Source organism: Triturus cristatus, chromosome 11 (assembly GCF_964204655.1).
Source record: "Triturus cristatus chromosome 11, aTriCri1.1, whole genome shotgun sequence".
NCBI lineage: Eukaryota > Metazoa > Chordata > Amphibia > Caudata > Salamandridae > Triturus > Triturus cristatus.
The window spans coordinates 811,780,749-811,799,731 of record NC_140594.1 but is presented as its reverse complement, the minus strand read 5'-3'; the positions used below and the strand labels follow the sequence as shown (position 1 = coordinate 811,799,731).

At 45.4% G+C, this 18,983-nt stretch overlaps 1 protein-coding gene across 1 annotated transcript in view; it reads right to left on the bottom strand.

The window, feature by feature from the left end:
- The window catches only part of RBP1 (retinol binding protein 1), a 110,756-nt gene that overhangs the window by 60,084 nt on the left and 31,689 nt on the right, over nt 1-18,983 (bottom strand). Inside the window, exon 2 of the mRNA XM_085634528.1 lies at nt 1,965-2,143. Coding sequence (XP_085490654.1) covers nt 1,965-2,143 — 179 coding nt within the window. The remainder of the gene's footprint in view (nt 1-1,964; nt 2,144-18,983) is intronic.

Below are 18,983 nucleotides of genomic sequence, written 5' to 3'. Positions count from 1 at the left end.
TTCGAGAGATCAGCTCTCACCAGGTTGACATCAACGAGGACCACGTCGATTTTATGCGCTAACGTGTCAAACCGCTGGCCCACCGAGGCCTTCATCTCAGCAATGGCGCCCATGACGTCTTGCAGAGTCAGATCTGTGGGCAAATCCGGGGCATCCGGGGGGCACTCAGAGGACTTGTGCGGTCCACCGGGAGATCCCTTCGGGAGGGTGTAGCGGTCCATGATGTTGGCCTGATGTGCGGCGCCACGCCGGGTCGACTTGGCCTTCAACCGATCTCCATCTTGTTTAGTGGCCATCGTCGCGGGTCTCACACCCTCACCAGCCACGCAGTAAAAAGCGAGCAATCAAGGCCACGAGCTCCGGGGGGCCACCCCAGGACGGCGGAGCGGGCCACAGCAGGCAGGCAGGGTCTCCCAGCGAGGCCACCCCAACACAAAGAGCTCCGCGATCCCACTTGCAAAGACAGCAAGGGGGCGCGAAAGTGAAAGTGAAAGTGCGGGGTACGCGACTCGCCAGGCCCAGCCCGCCGTTGTTGTTCACTTTGCCACCGGGTCGCCCCCAAACGCGGATCCGGGGTCAGGAGAGAAGTAGGCCGCAAACTTCAATCGGTGCTCACTCCGGCACCCGAGGTCCGATTCGAAAACGGGAAACGGGTACCACCTCGGCTCAGGCTCACCGACACAGTTCCCTCAACCGATGCAGGATGAAGACAGGATAAACGTAGGAGGTTGCGGAGGTCCTCGGGAGCATCGCACCTACGCGGCCATCTTGGTTGCGCGCTAGGCTCCTCCTCCCTGGTACAATAAATTTGATTTGTAAAAATGTATTTGGATCTTATGTACACCGTACGTACACTGTCTATATACCATGCACTATCAGTGCAGAAAGCCGGCAATAATAAAATGCAAAACATTCCATAAACACCAGAAAAAAATGTTTGTTGTTTTTAATGACGTGGAAATGTATAACCACTGATAACCACTGTTTTTCAAAATATTAAAGTCACTGGGACAAAAAACCCATCAGAATTTACCAAAAAAGAAACTGAAAACAGGAAAGCCTATATACAGCCATCACAAAGAGAGTTCATGTTAAAAAATGATAAGAAGAGATCATAAATAACCACCTTGGGGGTGATCATTCTCATCATGCTTCTACGTACTGACACATACTGGTTGAGGAAATCTCACACAGAATGAGGACGGCTCATATTTAAAACAATGATGGGCAGTTACATACAGTACGAAATACAACTACAGTACTGCCCTGATTACACCAAAAAAAGAAAAACTGGCCACCATTCCCATTGCACACTGTACTGCAATTGGTGCCATTTCTTCCGTTAGAAGGCAAAGTCACTATACTGTGGGAGTATGATCGATTTTATTTCTTTAGGATTGGGTACAGCCGGGGTACAAAATAAGTTTACCAGCACTTACTAAAGCTTCATTTGTATGCAGATTGTCACTCATTGGGTCTGATTCTCAAACTGTAGTGTGTAGTAGTACAGTGCAACAAAACATACTACAAATTGGTATTCACAAACTATGTGTTGAGTTTACGCCTTTGCCGGTCCTATCTTTGTATGAGTTCTCCATCCCTAGAGCGGAGTCTCCGCAATGAGTGTGCAGTCTCAGTCAGTCGTAAAATATGGTTGTAAGTTGGATGTCGTAACTTTATGACTGTAATTAATGACTATCCAGACTCCACCCCCGCATCTAAGGGGTGGAGGCATGCATGCTACACTTTTGTACAAAAACTATACTCTGAGTTTGTGAATACCAAAAGTAGTAAACTTACTCAAACGTTTTTGACCTTTGTGAATCAGGCAAGCTATCTTTAGTATAAGAAGTTGTTGCCTTTTCTTTTCGAGTGACAAAAATACTTCCATCCTCAGATCATGATCAGCAAATTCTTCATGGTCTATAATGTTTGCATATTATAGTCAAAGTGACAATACTTACCATGCAAGTGCGATCATCCACTCCAGATAAATCCTCTTCAAACTCCTTCCCGACATGGAAATCCATGTTATAGTTTCGGAAAGTGCTAAGGGTTTTTATGATCATGTGGTCTCCATCTTGAACAATGTCTTTGTCTGGTCGTAACAAGGTGGCAATTTTTCGAAGAGCTACATTGACATCTGCAAGTGTGATAAAGAAGTTTGGTCAAACACCCACTTAAGAAAAAGCATTGGCAAAGTCATTAAGTCTAACGATTTAAAAGTCAAAGTGCTTCTTCACTGGCTGGCAGGCAGCTTTGTATCCGGGACTGATTGAGTGAAGGTGAAAAATGTGTCAATTGTTGGGCGATGAATGAATGAATGAGTGAGTGGAGTGATCTGATGAATGGCTATATGTGTACATGAATATTTGAATAATGAGTTCAAAGATGGATGGAAGGCTTGATGAAAGTGTGAATGAGTGCATAGCTGGACACAAATTACAGCAATCTTACAGGCTGAAGCTTTCTGCAGCAGTAGTGATGGTATACAAATGGCATTAAGCATCAATATTATGGCAATTCATGCATTGTACCAGGGCTGTGCAAATCAATACACGAGGCTCCAGACTTAAAACATTTGCTAAAAGAATACATAACATTTGTAACTGAGTCAATATAAGCGGATATTTACAATAAACTGTAAGCATCCAAACTTTCGTCAAACCACCCAGACATGATCTCACTCCTTACCAGTAGCGGCTTGCGCCTTTGCACGTGTGAGTGGAAGCCTAACATTTTCTAACCACACTGCTTTCAAACAAAGCAGGAAAGCCACAAAATAAAGCTTACTCTTTCAGCAGATAACAATAACCCTAGTGTTTAGAACTCACTTATAATCAGCTTTAGCGGTCTGTGGACTGGATCTGCTGTTTCCAATACATGATATGCACATTTACGTGGGCTTCAAGTCGCCTCCTTGCTAATGAGTAGGTGGCTTGGTTGTCTAGCTCACTTCCTTGCTCCTAAATTGATGGCTTTCTTCCATATTTCTTTGTTAGTCCAGCTTTTCAGTCTTACCATTTATTGATTGGTTGATGTGTTCTTTTCCTGCTGATGGCAGACCTTGCATTGCGGTGAGGGATTTGCCGCTCCCTCTTCCCCCTCTTTGAAAAACCTGCCTGCCTCTTCTTGCTGCTTCTCTTGCCCCCTACCCCATTCATTCAGCTCTGTCTGACCACCATCCTAACAGCATTCAAACATCCTAAAATCTTTATTGACTTTTTCAATAATAATACAGGAAATGTTCAGCAAGCTTCTTTCGATTGTTTTTTTCTAATTTTACAAATCACATTTAAAGATGGTCGAAGAAGATGTGCAGGCATTTCGCGGTTGCCATGTTCAAACAGGATAAATAAACATAAAATGCTTTTAAGGATGACAGATATGGATGCACCTGGCCATCTTTAGAAAGGAATTGTAAAAATTAAATATATTTTCAAAGGTTGCTGCTGGGGATGAGTGTACATCTGGGATGCCCATCTTTGAATGGGTTTTATATTACTTCTAAAAGCCCATAGAAAGATGGCCACACATTTGCTGTAGCCATCGGTTAAAATACAAAAAGCAATGGCAAAGCCAATGGGTTTCATGAATGAGACCTATTGGCTTTGCTAATGCTTGCTAGAGCCTGAGATACAGTTATCACCAGTGAGCTCTTAAATGTATGCAGTACTAAGAGTGGTCTAATTTAAAGGCAACACAGTCTCAACCTAAAGCATCATATTTGTCCGTCCTTACGGTGTGTTTATAAGCCACCTTACAATATTTAAGAACCATAAACCTCACTGAACTCTCAGCTATGACTGCCATGACAATATTTGCAGATTTTCGGGTCGCTTAGTTAACAAGCATTGGTATAGCCAATAGGGCTCGCCTTTGAGACCTTATCAGCATTTAGCCATGCAGCACAGTCATGGGTGGTACAACACTCTACTGTTACTTCACGTGCAACTGGTGAACGGCCACACACACCCAAAGCTGGGCTTCTGTGCTATTTGATGAAAATTTGACAAAGTCTCTTAAAAATTCCCAAAAGTGTATTGTTTTAACAAAGCTTTTTTTTTAGAGTTTTATATAGCGCGAACTTGACCCGAATCGGGTATCAGATCGCTTTACATAGCACCAGTTGCATTGCATGAGGACACATTCATTTTTGTTAGGCACAGGGAGATTAAGTGCTTTGCCTAGAATCACAGGATGTTCATCGTCGTTGCCGAGACTCGAACCCAGTTCCCCAGATTCGAGGTCGACCGCCCTAGCCGTTAGGCCAACTCCTCTCCTCTACCCTTTGACACTAACAGGCACATTATAGCACTGTATTGAAAAGTACTTATTTAAAGTGTTTATTTTGTACAACTCAGTCTGAAATTCTATATCTGGAAGTGCTTTTATACGTGATAATTAATAAAACAAGACTTTTAGTGAAATAAGATACAACAGACGCACTTTAAACCATGACATATTAAATTCCCTAAACCCTAATGCAATAAAACGTAAACGATCACATTGATCAAGCTCTTTAAAAAAAAAAAAAAGAAAAAAAATCAGCCAATAAAATGTCTCCAAAACATATTTAAAATGCACAAAATGGAGAAACTTTGCTGATACTGTATTTTAAGATTGCTTACATGTATCTTTTCCCAATACCTCCTTGGCTGCTTGTTGATTAATACAGAGGGAGCCAGTCTCACCACCCCTTCACCGGCTAGGATGTATCCACCAAATATTATTTGCAGGTGTATTATTTGCAGGTGACACTGGCGAAAACGTAAAGTAAAACTATAAATAAACGAGGCAAGCTTTCAGCCGGCGGGGACAGTGGCATTAAAAAAATCCAAACGCAATACAGCACTGGAAAGGCCGCACAGGGACACATGGAAGGGAAGAAATCAAACTATCACCAGGCAGAGCAATTCTTAACAAGGGGAGGTTAGCTAAGGCTGTCCATATATTAAACTTTAGCAGGCTTCACGAGAACACTGTAATTAGAAAATTGGCCATTTTACATAAAAATATAATAACAAAAACAGCACTTACAAGCTTGTAACTAACAGTTTAATAGCATAGTTTACGGGAAGAAAGTATATACACACCAATCACACAAATAACATATTTGTAGAATCGGCCAGAAATTCGACTAATAAAGATCAAACATAAAAAACAACAGGGAACAACATTTTTAAACAGAGTGGGTCGGCCCTTACCTGCAACAATCGTGCCAATCAGAAGAGCAAAAGTCAGCCAATGAGCCAATATATTCCTTACTTTTAGAAGTGTTCAACCACAACAAATAAAACAGATTTGTAAACAATCTGCCTGGGATAGCAATTGTTTCACAGAAAGGCAACAGTGTATCCTGGAGAGCAGAGAAGGCAGTGGATCCAAAGAAGGTCAGGCAAGCAGCGACCTTGGATGGGTGGTGGGAGCAGCTATGGGGAGATTAAGTGATGGGCGCCAAAGCTGAAACACCAAACACGGGCAAACAGTGACACGAGAAGGCATGAAATAAAAAAACAGTCCCCCAAATGAACACAAACACAGAAGGGTAATGTTAACAGTAATTGGGCGGCTCTGAGTGGGAGAAAACCAAACAAAAAGGAGGGACAAAGAAAAACAATTAACCAGTAGCAAGCATGCATTTTGGAACGACAATCAGAGGGACAAATAAAATGGCAATGGGTAGACTGTAAGTCCACAGAGTGAATACATAATGTCTCGGAGAGACCGCGCACGCGCTGCCTAGGCTCGACCTAAAAAAGGACTACATAATTGTAGAGAAAATCAAAATAGTTTGCAAGTAGTTACATCAAGATTTTCAAAGAAAGGTGAATAGACAAAAAAAATGTTTTAAATGTGCATATCACATCTATAACTGGCACTGATTAATCAAACTGCATTTAAGAGGACACAGAGGAAAAAAACTGATTTAATTAGAGATTCAACTACCAACCAAGCACAACTGTCCCATAACACTTAGAAGGGGTGGGGGATCCTGTCAAGCGAGTCATGTTACTATCACATGCACACACCTGACAGACATGTTCCAAGTCACTGTGCCTTGCCCCATAACACTTAGGAGGGGCAGGCCTTGGCAAGAGAGTTCCACATAACTTCAACCTACCCAGAACTCGCAAACATGTTATCAGTCACTGCGATGTCACAAAAGGTCTAAACAAATCTCTGTAAAGTGGCTTCAGACAACATGCTAAACAAAGGAACAAAAGTTAGTTAATTTAAGGATTATATGAGTACTTATGGCCACCGACTCTTAAATGTATTGCAGATCCTCCAAGACTACCTAGCATTTAATAACGTCTCACTCCACATCATCAACTACACCTGTTTCTCTACCAACTAAAAAAGGACCCCAAAACCTCAAACATTTCTACATTGGCCACATACTGTCATTCCACAAAACCTCCAAATATGTCCGCTTTGCAAAATAACAGCTACACCACATGATCAAATAAACATTACATTGACACACCAGACTCCCCAAAGACATACTTTCAATGGCATCTTAAGTCTACTTTACAAACAGCTGGAGACCAAGTGAAGTATAACTGAAATTGCAATCTAAAGATGGACTTCCTCTTCATTTAAAATTCCCCTTTTCTAAAACATGAAAACATTCCATATGCTTGGTAGTGTTGATGTGTGGGTGAAACCAGGTGCCAGTGAATACAATGATTTGCTCAGAATCAAACAATGAGGAAGCCAGTGTTGGCAAACAGGTGAGACAAGTCAACCTATTAGTAGCTAGACCATTTCCCATCCTAAGTAGTGGCTTTCTGGACAATAGAAAAACCAAGAGATTGCCCAGTAGGTTAAGTACATTTGAAAGGCTGCTATACCTTGGCAGGGACAGCGACAGTACAACCTAGTGCCATTGGAACACCCAAATAATCTAGGGGATTTTTACACCATGGTGGGTTACGTGTATACTCAGTATCCACATTTCATGCAAAACACAGTCAGTACTGATTACTTAACCAAAAGCATGTTTCATTTAAGCTTTTTAGGCATTGTAAGTATGGTTTAAAAAATATCGGCATAATAGAGTGCTGTTAGATATAAAAAAAATAATGGACTTGCTGAATGAGTCATGCGCAATAATTGGAACACCTATTTGGTTACAGTACACTCTCAGATCACTTGAGGTCTCACACTCGAAAACATCACAGTATAGGATAGTCATTAAACCCGACCATCTCACTAAGGCAGAACGTCTCATACCACAAGATCTCATTACTTCAGGAGGTCTTATTCCACAGAGCCTCACAACAGAGGAGAGCACTCATACGTCCTCGGACTCCCACAATTGAAAATGTTATCATACCCGAGTGCTTCACTATGCTGGGGGTGCGCTTACCTCGGAGTTTCACAACTGCCATGGGTCGCAAACTCAACTGCCTCACTTATAAGTTTGTTCTCACAAGCAAAGGTCTCAATATCACCAGAGCCGAATGCTTGGGAGAAGCTCTGCAATGATGGATTCTCCCACCAAGCATCTCACTACTCACGCTTCACTGTTCCACTTCGTATGTGGGAGTTGACACCCTGAATAAAACTAGAGCTTCAGACTTTGTAGCATCAATATACTGGGGATAAACATAACCTTCAGTCTCACTACACAGGAAAAGGGCTCACACTCTAATGTCTCTCTAAACCAAAGAGGGAAGAGTCATGCTTCAGAATGTTACTCCATCAAGAGGGAAAAATAGGATGTCACACAACAGTGGTACCTACTCAATACCAACACACAGAGGGGTCTCACCAAAGTAGCAGGCAGAGCAGCTGCACAGCGCTGCACAGGCTCATCATCTTCCCTGGGACAGGTGCAGGAGCAGCATCCTGAGACCTGGTTGAGGGGGTCGGGCCCCCGACTTACAAGCACGTGCTGCTGTCCAACAGGGGCAAGTAGAGGGGGCAGGTTCACTCCGCTGTTTCCAGTCTAAGACCATGCCAGTGGCACAGTGAGAAGTGTCAGGCGCACAAGACAACCTCCAACCTGAGAACTGCCCACCACTGCAAGAGCCAACCAGCACCACTGCACCTACCCCCTGCTCAGGGAGCGAGCCAACCTTCAATTTGACTTTGGTAATGGCCACGAGCCTTTTGGCAGCAGGCGCTGAATTGGAAGCAATCACGTCATCCGTGTGTATCGTAGTACAGCCAGCTCTCTTACAACATTGGTTGGATCAATCATAAACCCGGAACAAGTAACATGGCGGGAGCAGTGAGGGTGGGGCACACCAGGCACAAGGGGGAGTAGGAGGGCCTGGAATGCCTCATGCGCTCCACGGAAGCCTGGAAGAACATTGAAAATAAACTTTTAAAAAACAAACAGAGACATGGTGGTAGGGTGGTTGGGCACGAAGCAACATGGGAGGTGGTGGGTGGGACAAATGCTGCATTAAAATGCAAGCAGCTATGGGCACCGAAGCTGAGCAAAGGCAAACTGTAACATGGGCAGGAAACAAATTAAAAACATAGTCCCCAAAACGAACAGATAAACAACCAACGCGTAAAGATACACTACTTGGTCCTTGCTCTATGGGAGGAAAGAAAGACAAAAATGAGGGACAAAGAGCAAGGGCTGACCATTAACAATGCAAGGATTTTTAAAGGACACAAAACAAACAAATGAAAAGCATGCAATGTATATAAAACAGGTCTCGAAAGGATTCAGAACAAAACTGTAGATAGGCAGCAAAACTTTGAAGCTGCAGATAGGCCCATGTGCTTGAACTATAGGGCTAAAATTTTCATACGAGTGTGGTAATGTATCATTTTTGGGTATTCATAGCATTAACATTCATCAGGAATTTATTCATCAGTGTACATTTAATGATTAAATAACAGCACAAATATTCTAGTTTTATTTTCATATTTGATAAAACTCAAAGTAATACCCCTGAAACTGCCAAAGGTGGAGCCAACAGGCAAGGTCAAGGATGGAGAGGCCCAGCTGCAAAACAGTAAACGGAGGAACTGCCCAGCTTTCCCCCACGTGGAATACCAATGCCAGGGCATCTATCATGGACTGAAGGGCCCAGCTGCAAAATGGCTAAAACTGCAAATATCTCCCCCACCCCAGAACACCAACGCCATAGCAAACTTTACAGACTAGTGGGCCTGGAGGAAACACTGCAGAAAGGCGGAAAAGCCAATCTCACCCCATCCGGAATACCAACCCCAGGGAAGCTTCATGCACAGAAAGGCTTGGTTGCAAAAATTGCCAAAAGATGGAACCGTTCATCTCTCCTCTGTGTCAGAACAAGCGTCACAAACTGAAGGCTCTGGCACTAAACCATCAAAGGCAGAACCATCAAACTTCTCCCAAACCATGTACATCACCATGAGGGCAATCTTTAAAGACTGGGGGACCTGGCTGTGAAAATGCCAAAAGCAGAACCATCAACCTTTCCACCCCACATTGCCCATGACACACCGCCACCAGTGACACTACAAGGACTGAACGGCGAACTATAAAACTGGAGCTATCAAGCTACCTCAACCCAATATACCGCAACCAGGGAAAGCTACATGAACTGAAGGGCTTGGCTGTGAAACCAACAAAGGCAGAACCACCAAGCTCCAAAGGTGGAACCACCAAACGTTCCCCACCCCAATATATGCTTCATGCACTGAAGGGCCCAGAACCCCAAATAACAGGGCAGGTTTTAGGACTCAAGGGCCTGGCTGCGAAAATCATCAAGCACTCCTCCTCACTCGGATACACCACTGCCAAGAGAAGCTTGACTGACTGAAAGGCCCTGCTCAGAAACTACCAAACAAGGAACTGCCAAGCCCTGCTACACCCTGGAACACCAGGACAAGATCCACAAACTGCAAAACTGCTAAAAGGTGGAACCGCCAAGTCCTACCCCAACCTGGAACACCAATCAAGGGCACGTGGCATAAACTGACGAGCAAAACCACTAAACATTAGATCCACCAATATCTCCCATAACCTGCAACACTAATGCCATGGAAAGCATCATAGACTGAAGTGGCCAGCTGCAAAACTGCCAAATTGCAGAAATACCAATCTCTCCCCATCCTAGAACACCAACACCAGGGCAAACTTCAAGGACTTTAGGGCTTGGCTGTGCAACCACTGAAAGGCGGAACCACCAGTCTCTTCCTCACCAATGCCAGGGCAACCTGCATGGGCTGAAGGGTCCAACTTTAAAATCATAACCGGTCTATCTCCCCACCTAACCAGTATACCGCATCGGAGGCAAGCTACACAGACTGAAATACCCAAATGCGAAACCTTCAAATCGTAAACCATCAAACTCCCTCCTACCACAGACCACCAATGCTAGGACAAGCTTCAAAGATTGAAGAGGCAGACTGCGTAACTGCCAAACTGCCAAGCTCTCCCCCACCCAGGAACACCAACAGACTGAAGGGCCCAGCTACAAAGCTGTCAAAAGGCAGAAATGCCAATCTGTCCCCTTCCTGAAACGACAACACCAGAGCAGCTTCAGGGACTGAAGGGCTTGGTTAGGAAACCACAGAAAGTCAGAACAGCCAGTCTCTCCTCCACCCTGGATGACCAAGTCCAGGGCAACCTGCATGTCTAAAGGGCTAGACTAAAAAAACACCCGAAAGTGAAGCTTTCTACCTTCCCACCAAACCAATATACCAGGGCAAGCTACGCAGACTGAAGTGCCCAGCTGTGAAACCTCCAAAGGGGTAACTGTCAAACTCCTTCCTACCCCGGACAACCAATGCCAGGACAAGCTTCAAGCACTGAAGAGACAGACTGTGAAACTGCTGAAAGGCATAACCACAAAACTCATCCTCCACTCCAGACCACCAACATCAGGGCAAACTCCATGAGCTGAAGGGTTCAACATTGGAAATGCCGAAGGAAGAAACATCAAGTTCTTCCACAAACTGGAATTACAAACCAGTGCAAGCTTTACAAACTGAATGGCACAGCTTTGAAGCTCTACCCAATCCTGGAACACAAACACCAGAGAAAGATTCATGGCCTGGAGGGTCCGGTTGTGAAAATGCTGAAAGGCACGGTCAAGCTCCACCCCACCCTGGAACACCAATGATAGGGAACGCTACACAGATTGAAGATAAAATCTGCAAAAAAAACACAGATGGATCTGGCAAGTGCCCCCTTTCCCCAGAATATGAACACCAGGGAAGGCTTCATGGACAGAACGTCCCAGCTGCAAAATCTCACAAAGGAGGAAATGACAATGTCTCCTCATTCCATAACATCAACACTAGGGCAAGGTTCAAAGACTGAAGGGACCAGCTGCTAAACTGCCAAAAGTTGGAACTGCAAAGCTTAATATCCAGCCGGAAAACCATTGCAATGGAAAGCTTGACGGACTGAAGGGCCTGGCTGTGAAACTGCCAAAGGACATTCCGTCGAGGACATCCCACCTCATAATACTGATGCCAGGGCAAGGTTCACAAACTTAAGGGCCAGGCTGAGAAAGTGCCAAAGGCAGAACAGTTAAGGGCTACCTTACCCAAAAACACCAGTCCCAGGTCTAGCTTCAAGGAAGAGCAGGGCCCATCTGCAAAACTACCAAGCTTTCTCACACTCCAGAACCAACACCAGGCAAAAATCACAGAATAAATGGCTTGGCTGAGAAATTGCTAAATGCTAAACTTCCAAGGTCTCTCCAAACCGCAACACCAACACCAGGGTCAGATTCAAAAACTGAAGTGACGGGCTTGAAAACCTGCAATGTTCATACCGTCAAGCTCACTCCTACCCCAGACCACCAATGCCAGGTCAAGCTTCAAGGACGGAAGAAACTGGCTGTGGAACTGCTAAGCTCCCACCCAGAAATACCAAGGTTAGTGCTAGTTTCACAGACTTAAAAGCGCAGCTGCAAAACAGCCAAAAAGGGGACATCTAGCTCCCCACCTAACAAATATACCACAGTCAGGGCAAGCTACACAGACTATAGTGCCTGGCTGCATAACCTCCAAAGAGGGAACCATCAATCTTGTTCCTACCCTGGATTACCAATGCCAGATCAAGCTTGAATGAAGTGATTGGCTGTGGCACTGCCATGCTCTCATTCACCTCGGAACACCAAGGCCAGTGCAAGTTTCACAAACTGAAGAGCCCGGCTGCGAAACTGCTGATAAGTGGAACCACTAAACTCCTCGACCCAAGACCACAAACACCAAAGCAAGCTTCACAGACTGAAGGGTTTGGTACCAAAACTATCAAAGTCTGAACCACTTATTTCTCTCAGAAACCGGATCAACAAAACAGAGCAAAGTTCACAAACTAGACGGCCCGCTATGAAAGCTCTCCCTAATCCCAGAACACCAACATCAAGGAAATATTCTTGGCCTAAAGGGCCCAAATGCAAAACCGCTGAAAAGCAGAACTGCCAAGACCCCTCCCCAACCTGTCCCCCCGCCTGGAACACCAATGCTTGTAAAGGTTCACAGATTGAAGGTCTCAGCTGTGAAACACCACAGATAAAACTGCCAAGCTTCCGTAATCCCTGGAATACGAACAACAGGACAGGCTTCACAGACTGAAAGTCCCAAGATGGAAATGCTCATGTATCTCCCATTCTGGAATATCAACACTAAGGCAAGGTTCATGGTCTGAAGGACCGGCTGCTAAACTGCTGAAAGCCAGAACTGCCAAGCGCATCCTCCACCCCGGAACAGCAAGGCCAGGGTACGCCTCACGGACTGAAGGGCCTGGATGCGAAACAGACAAAGGGCGTCTTGCCTAGCTCACCTGCACCTCATAACACCAACAACAGGGCAAGACAAACTGAAGAGCCAGGCTGAGAAATTGCCAAAGGCAGAACAGTCAAGCTCTACCCTACCCAGGAACACCAATCCCTGGGATAGCATCACAGTAGAGCAGGGTCTGGCTGTGGAACTACCAAGCTTTCCCACACTTTGAAGAACCCACATAAGGGCAAGGGTCACAGAATGAAGGTCTCGGTTGAGAAAATAGCAAATATTGAGTTGCCAAGGTCTCTCCAAACTGAAACATCAACACCAGGGTAAGTTTCACAGACTGAAAAACCCTGCTGTGAAATCTCTCCCCAAACCAGAACACGAACACCAGGGCAAGCTTCATGGACAGAAGGATCTGGCTGTGAAACCACCAAAAGGTGGGACCAGCAGTCTTTGCCTCACCCCAGATCAACAACACCAGGGTAAACTTCAAGGGCTGAAATGCCAGTCTGTGAACCCACTGGAAGGCGCGAACACAGATCTCCTCAACCCTTTATACTATTACCAGGGCAAGCTTCACAAACTGAAGGGTCCAACTGCGGAAGGGCCAAAGACTGAACCACAAAGTTATCTTGCAAACCTAAATGCCAATACCAAAGTAAGCTACACAATACCAAGGGCCCCCTCGTTAAATTTTTCCCTGAAACACCAACCTTCATGAACTGACGGGCCCAGCTATGAAACCACTGAAAGGTGGAGCCACCAAGCTCTTGCCCATCCCAGGATGCAAAATCACCAAAGGTGGAAACAAAGCTTTCTCCACTGTGGCAGATCAATGCCATGATAAGTGTCATGGACAGTGAGAGAGCTCTCACACATTCTTAAACACCAGCACCAGGTCAAGCGTCATAGACTGAGGGGCTTGACAGTGAAAAAGCCAAAAGGTGGATCCCCCAACTTCTCCCCACCCTGGAAGACCGCTGGCAGGATAAGATGTATGGACTAAAAGGTGTGGTTGCAAAACTGCCAAAGGCAAAACTAGCAAACTCTTACCCATCTCCAAAAACTAGTGCCAGGTCAAGCACCACAGGCTGAAGATCCAATCGCTCGGAGTCAGAAAAAGCAATCTATACACCACCCCAGAACACCAATGCCAGGAAGAGCTACAGGGTCCAGCTGTGCACCGCCAAAGGCAGGCTAGTCAAGCCCCCCCCCCCCCACAAACTACACCTCTGCCAAGGTAATCATCATGGACTAAGGGGCCCAGCTATAACAATGCCAAAAGTTGAACAGCCAAGCATTAAAGGTGGAATCGCAATATACAAAATTCTCTCCCCACACTCCAATAAACGTTTTGTGGACTGAAGGGTCTGACTGCAAAACAGAATAAAATGTAGAACTGCCTAGCTCTCTCCTCTGCAGGAATACCAGCCTTGAACTAGCTTCATAGACCGAAGGGCCCTCCTGTGAAACAGCTGAAAATCTGAACTGCCAAGCTCTCCCCACTCTGGAAACACCAGGACAAGCTTCTGGGAATAAAAAGCCCAGCTGCGAAACCACCAAAAGGCAGAACTGCTAAGTTGTACACTACCCAAAGAATCACCAATGCTGGGGAAAACTTTCCACACTACTGCGAAAGTGCTCGAAGTTGGAACTGTCATGCTCCCCACATTTCCTGAAACACCACCAGGGCAAGCTTCATGGACTAATGAGGCTGCTGCGAAACTACCACAAGGGGTAATTGACAAGTTCTTCCCCACTCTGGAAACACCAACACCAGGCAAAGCTTCACAGAAGCAAATGCTCAACTCCAAAAACGCCTGATGAAAACCAAAAACCACCAAGCTCTCACACACCGTGGACCCATCAGTCTGTGAAGCTCGTGTTGGGCCCAGAACCACCAACCTGCCCCAACACCCTGGAATAGCAATGTTATGGGAAAACTTCACAGACTCAAAAGCCTGGTTGAGAAACTACCAAGAGGTAGACCCACCTAGTTTCTCCACCTTGGCACACCAATGAAAGGACAGGCCTCAAGGACTGTAAGTCAAAGCTGTTAACCTACCAAAAGGTGAAAAAGCTAAGCTCCTCCAACCCAATAACACCAACACCGGGGCAAGCCTCAAAGACAGATAGGCCAAGCTAAAAAACATCAAAAAGAGGACTGCCAATCTCCCAACCCCCACCAAGGCAAGCTTCACAGACTAAAAGCCTGCCTCCATAATGGTCTGCCAAACGGTAGAACTGCCAACCTCTAACACACCCCAGGCAGACAAGTGCAAGCTTCACATATTAAAGGGCCCGGCTGCAAAACTGGTGTAAGGAAAATCATTGAAATGTAGAAAGGCCAATCTTTCCCAATATCTTGGGATCATCAAGGCCAGGAAAACTATGGCCAACTGAGGGGCCCAGATGAGAAACTGCCTAATGCCGTAACCGCCAATACCCCAGCACACACACACCTCGAAACACCAATGCTAGGTCAAGCTTCATAGACTCAATTGTCTGGTTGAGAAACAGCTAAAAAGTGGAACAAGAAGTGCCTCCCCCGACCCCACACTGACAAACACCAACAACAAAGGAAGTCTCATGGACTCAAGGGCCCAGCTGCGAATCTACCAATATGGCAGAACATACAGCCAAGCTCCCACCACCTGTAAAACCCAACTCACAGGCGAGCTTTAAGGATTGAAGGGCCTGATAGAGAATCTACTAAAATGGTGAACTGCTACACTCCCACTGACCACGGAATACCAATGCTAATGTATGGTATGCTTTATAGACTAAAGGGCCTGGTTGAGAGACCGCCAAAAGGTGAAACCGCCAATTTCACCCATGCCAGGGCAAGGTTCATAGACTGAACAGCACAGCTGAGAAACGGCTGAACAGTGCAAGTATCAAGCTCCTCTCCACCATTTCAGAAAACCAACACCAGGGCGAGATTCTCTGACTGAATTGCATGGCTGCAAGACCATCAAAAGACAGAAATGTCAAGCTCCCCAGCAAACCAGTACACCATTAACTCAAGATTAAAGGGCCTGGCTAGGAAACCGCCAAAGGCAGAACTGTTAAGATCTAAAGGCAAAACCACCAAACTTGCCGCCAACCTCAGAACAAGCTTCGTGAACCGAAGAGCCTGATGGTGAAAACGCTGAAAGGTGGAACCACAAAGCTTCCCCCACCCTGTGACACCATGACAAGCTTCACAGTCTGAAGAGCCCATCTGTGAAACTGTTAAAAGGTAAAACAGCCAAGTAACCCACAAACATCGGAACAACAACACCAGGGCATGCTTCCTGAACTGAAGGGCAGGCTGAGAAACTGTTAAAAGGTGAAACAGCTAGCTCCTCCCCCCAAACACACACTGGGCCCACCAACGCAAGAATAAGCTTCACTAGCGAAATAGCCCAGTGGTGTAACCACTAATGGCTGTCCCACCAAGCTCCTCCATCACACAGAACAGCCAGAGCCAGGACAAGCTTGACAGGCCAAAGGGCAGAGTTCATGCAGAAAGACAGTTGGCAATTCCTCACACAACACTAGATCAACAATGCCAGGGCAAGCTTCACTGACTGAAGGGGTCAGCTGAGTAGTAGTTAAAAGCCAGAACCACCAATCTTCCCCCACCCTTCAAACACAAAAGTCAAGGCAAGCTTCACAAACTGAAGGGTCAAAATGAAAAAACACTGAAAGGCAGATCCGCAAAGCTCCACAGCACCCCAGAACACCAACACGTTCCAACGGATTGGATATATGTCTGACTCTTCCATCCGTTGCATCGCCGGACACCCATTAGATGTACCACTGGATCCCTTAAAGGCCCAAGTATTATAGTGTCCTCAGCGTATTCCGATGTTGAAGATGGCATTCTTAGAGCCTCCACGGAATGCTTAAGCTCCTGTCGGAACGGACAGCGGCTCTACAACAGACAAACAAGTATTGAGTGTTTGCTCAGCAGCTGCTGTGGGAAGATCACCTTTGCGCCATTGACCTGATACAAGAGGTGTTACAGGGACCATTGTCTGCGAATGCAAGTGACCGTGATGGCGCATCTCACACACTGGACACATAAGCATTTGACTCGCCGTGTGACGGGAAAAATTCGGACTTTTTTCCAAATCAAGCCAAATTGGAATGCAAAACATTGTTTTGTTTTATTTTCTGCTCTCACTGAGTGAGCATCATGCTTTCGGCCTGCTCAGACTGATCATATATCGACTTTTTAGTGGACTTAAGAGTTTTAAAAAAAAATGTATCATGCATCATTTTTACATATAACATGTTTTTAGATGTCTTTAGTCACAGATTTTTATTAAAATGTTATAATGCTTTTACCAGACATATTTTAGCATTAGTTGGCCTTATCGACCTTCAGATGAGGAGTGGGTGTTATGAACCCCCAATGTACCCCAATCTAGGCCTAGGTAGCTACACGGCCTTTTACCTACATTTGTCCTACGTTGCTCTGCATAACGGTTCTAGCACTGACCTTTTACCCAGTTATGTGCTGAATAAATGGCGATCAATTTCTTGGAAGCTAGCCACATTTATTGTGCATGAGGATACTTAGAAAAGTTCCCTGCACATGACGTACATAACAGCATGAACATACTCTGCGTTAAAGTCATGGTCATCTTCATGCTATGGTGAAAGAACTACTTTGCATAAATGCATGTATTGATCTAGGCTCATTTACATAATCATACTCACAACACACCGATTGTGTAAAGAACCTGGAGGCTATCTTTTTGGTATAAAAGAACCATACCGAACACTAGAGAGAGGAGACACCTCCACGGCGACACAAGACACTGGGGTACTGGCCTGCAGAAGCTCCAGCAAGCAGTAGTCTGAAATCCCTTACGGGGTGTCCAACTCGAGACCAAGACAGGGTCCTTTGTTCTCACCAATCAGGTAATGTGGTTGGCTCTTTCCCAGGATATTCTTGGCTTTACACCCACTTACATGCTTGGTACATTTAGATAGGGTCCGCATAGTATAAGTATGCTTGATTACTGCCATGTATCTAAATGCCTGCATATATTCACTGCTTTAGCACCATGGTAGAATTCTACCTTTTATTTACTCTGTTGGTGCTTGTAATCTTATACATGTGTTTCTGTCTAATGATTGTCGCAGCAAACATGTTTTATACTAGAATGACGCTGTTTCAATACATGCTTATCGAAAACGTCCCCATCGTTTATATTCTATGTATCTCTCTGAGACCTACTGAGCACGAGGGACTGAGCAAAAAGTACTATACTGTGTCCACAATCAATGAAGGAACAAGGGATGTCATGGTCGATAGTTGCTAGAAACTTTTCGCTCCTTGGTAAGGTTAGGGAGCTTATTATGGCACTGTGAGCTAGCTGGTCTACAGGCTAACATATCCTTTGGGGGTTTCTGGATTCAGTCTCGACACCAATCCCGTAGTTTATATTGTCTAAAGGCGCAAATGCTATGTATTATTAGGAACTACATGACAGTGCAAGCTTTATGGACTGACGGGCCCACTGTGAAACAGCAAATGGGAGAACCACTATGCTACCCCCTGTTCTGGAACACCAATTACAGGGAAACCTTCATGGACTGATGGACCTAGCTGAGGAGCTGCAGAAATGTGGTACAGTCAATCTTTTCTGACCTGGAACACCAACACTAGAGCGAGCTTCATAGACTGAAGGGCTGGCTGCAAAACCGCGGAAAGGTGGAACAGTCAAGCTCCACCCGTTCCAGAATACCCTCAGCCAAGTTTATGGACTAAAGGGCTTGGCAGCAAAATTGCCAAAATGTGGAAGCAGAAGCCTCCACCTGACCCAGGTGATTCGCAGAAGGAACACACCAACTGTGAGACTGACAATGTGCCGGAACACCAACGCCATGGCAGGCATCATGAACGGACATACTTGGCTACAAAACCTCCAAGAGGCGGAAGCGCCAAGCTTCCACCTATCCCATAAAATCAACTTCAGGGGCAACCTTCATAGACAGTAGGCCCTTGTTGAGAATCAACCGAAAAGCAGAATAGCCAACTTACCTGATGCACCCCAGAATGCCAATGCTGGGGGAAGTTACATAGAATGAAGAGCTCAACTTACAAACTGTCAGAATACAGAACCACCAGTCTGTTTTCCACTTACCCGGGGAACACCTATGCCAGGGAAAACTTCATGAACTGAAGCACAGCTAAGAAAGCTCCAAAAGATGGAACCGCTAAGATCTGCCACTGGCCTTGAACACCAACTGAAAGGCAAGTCTGATGGTCTGAAGGGCTCAGC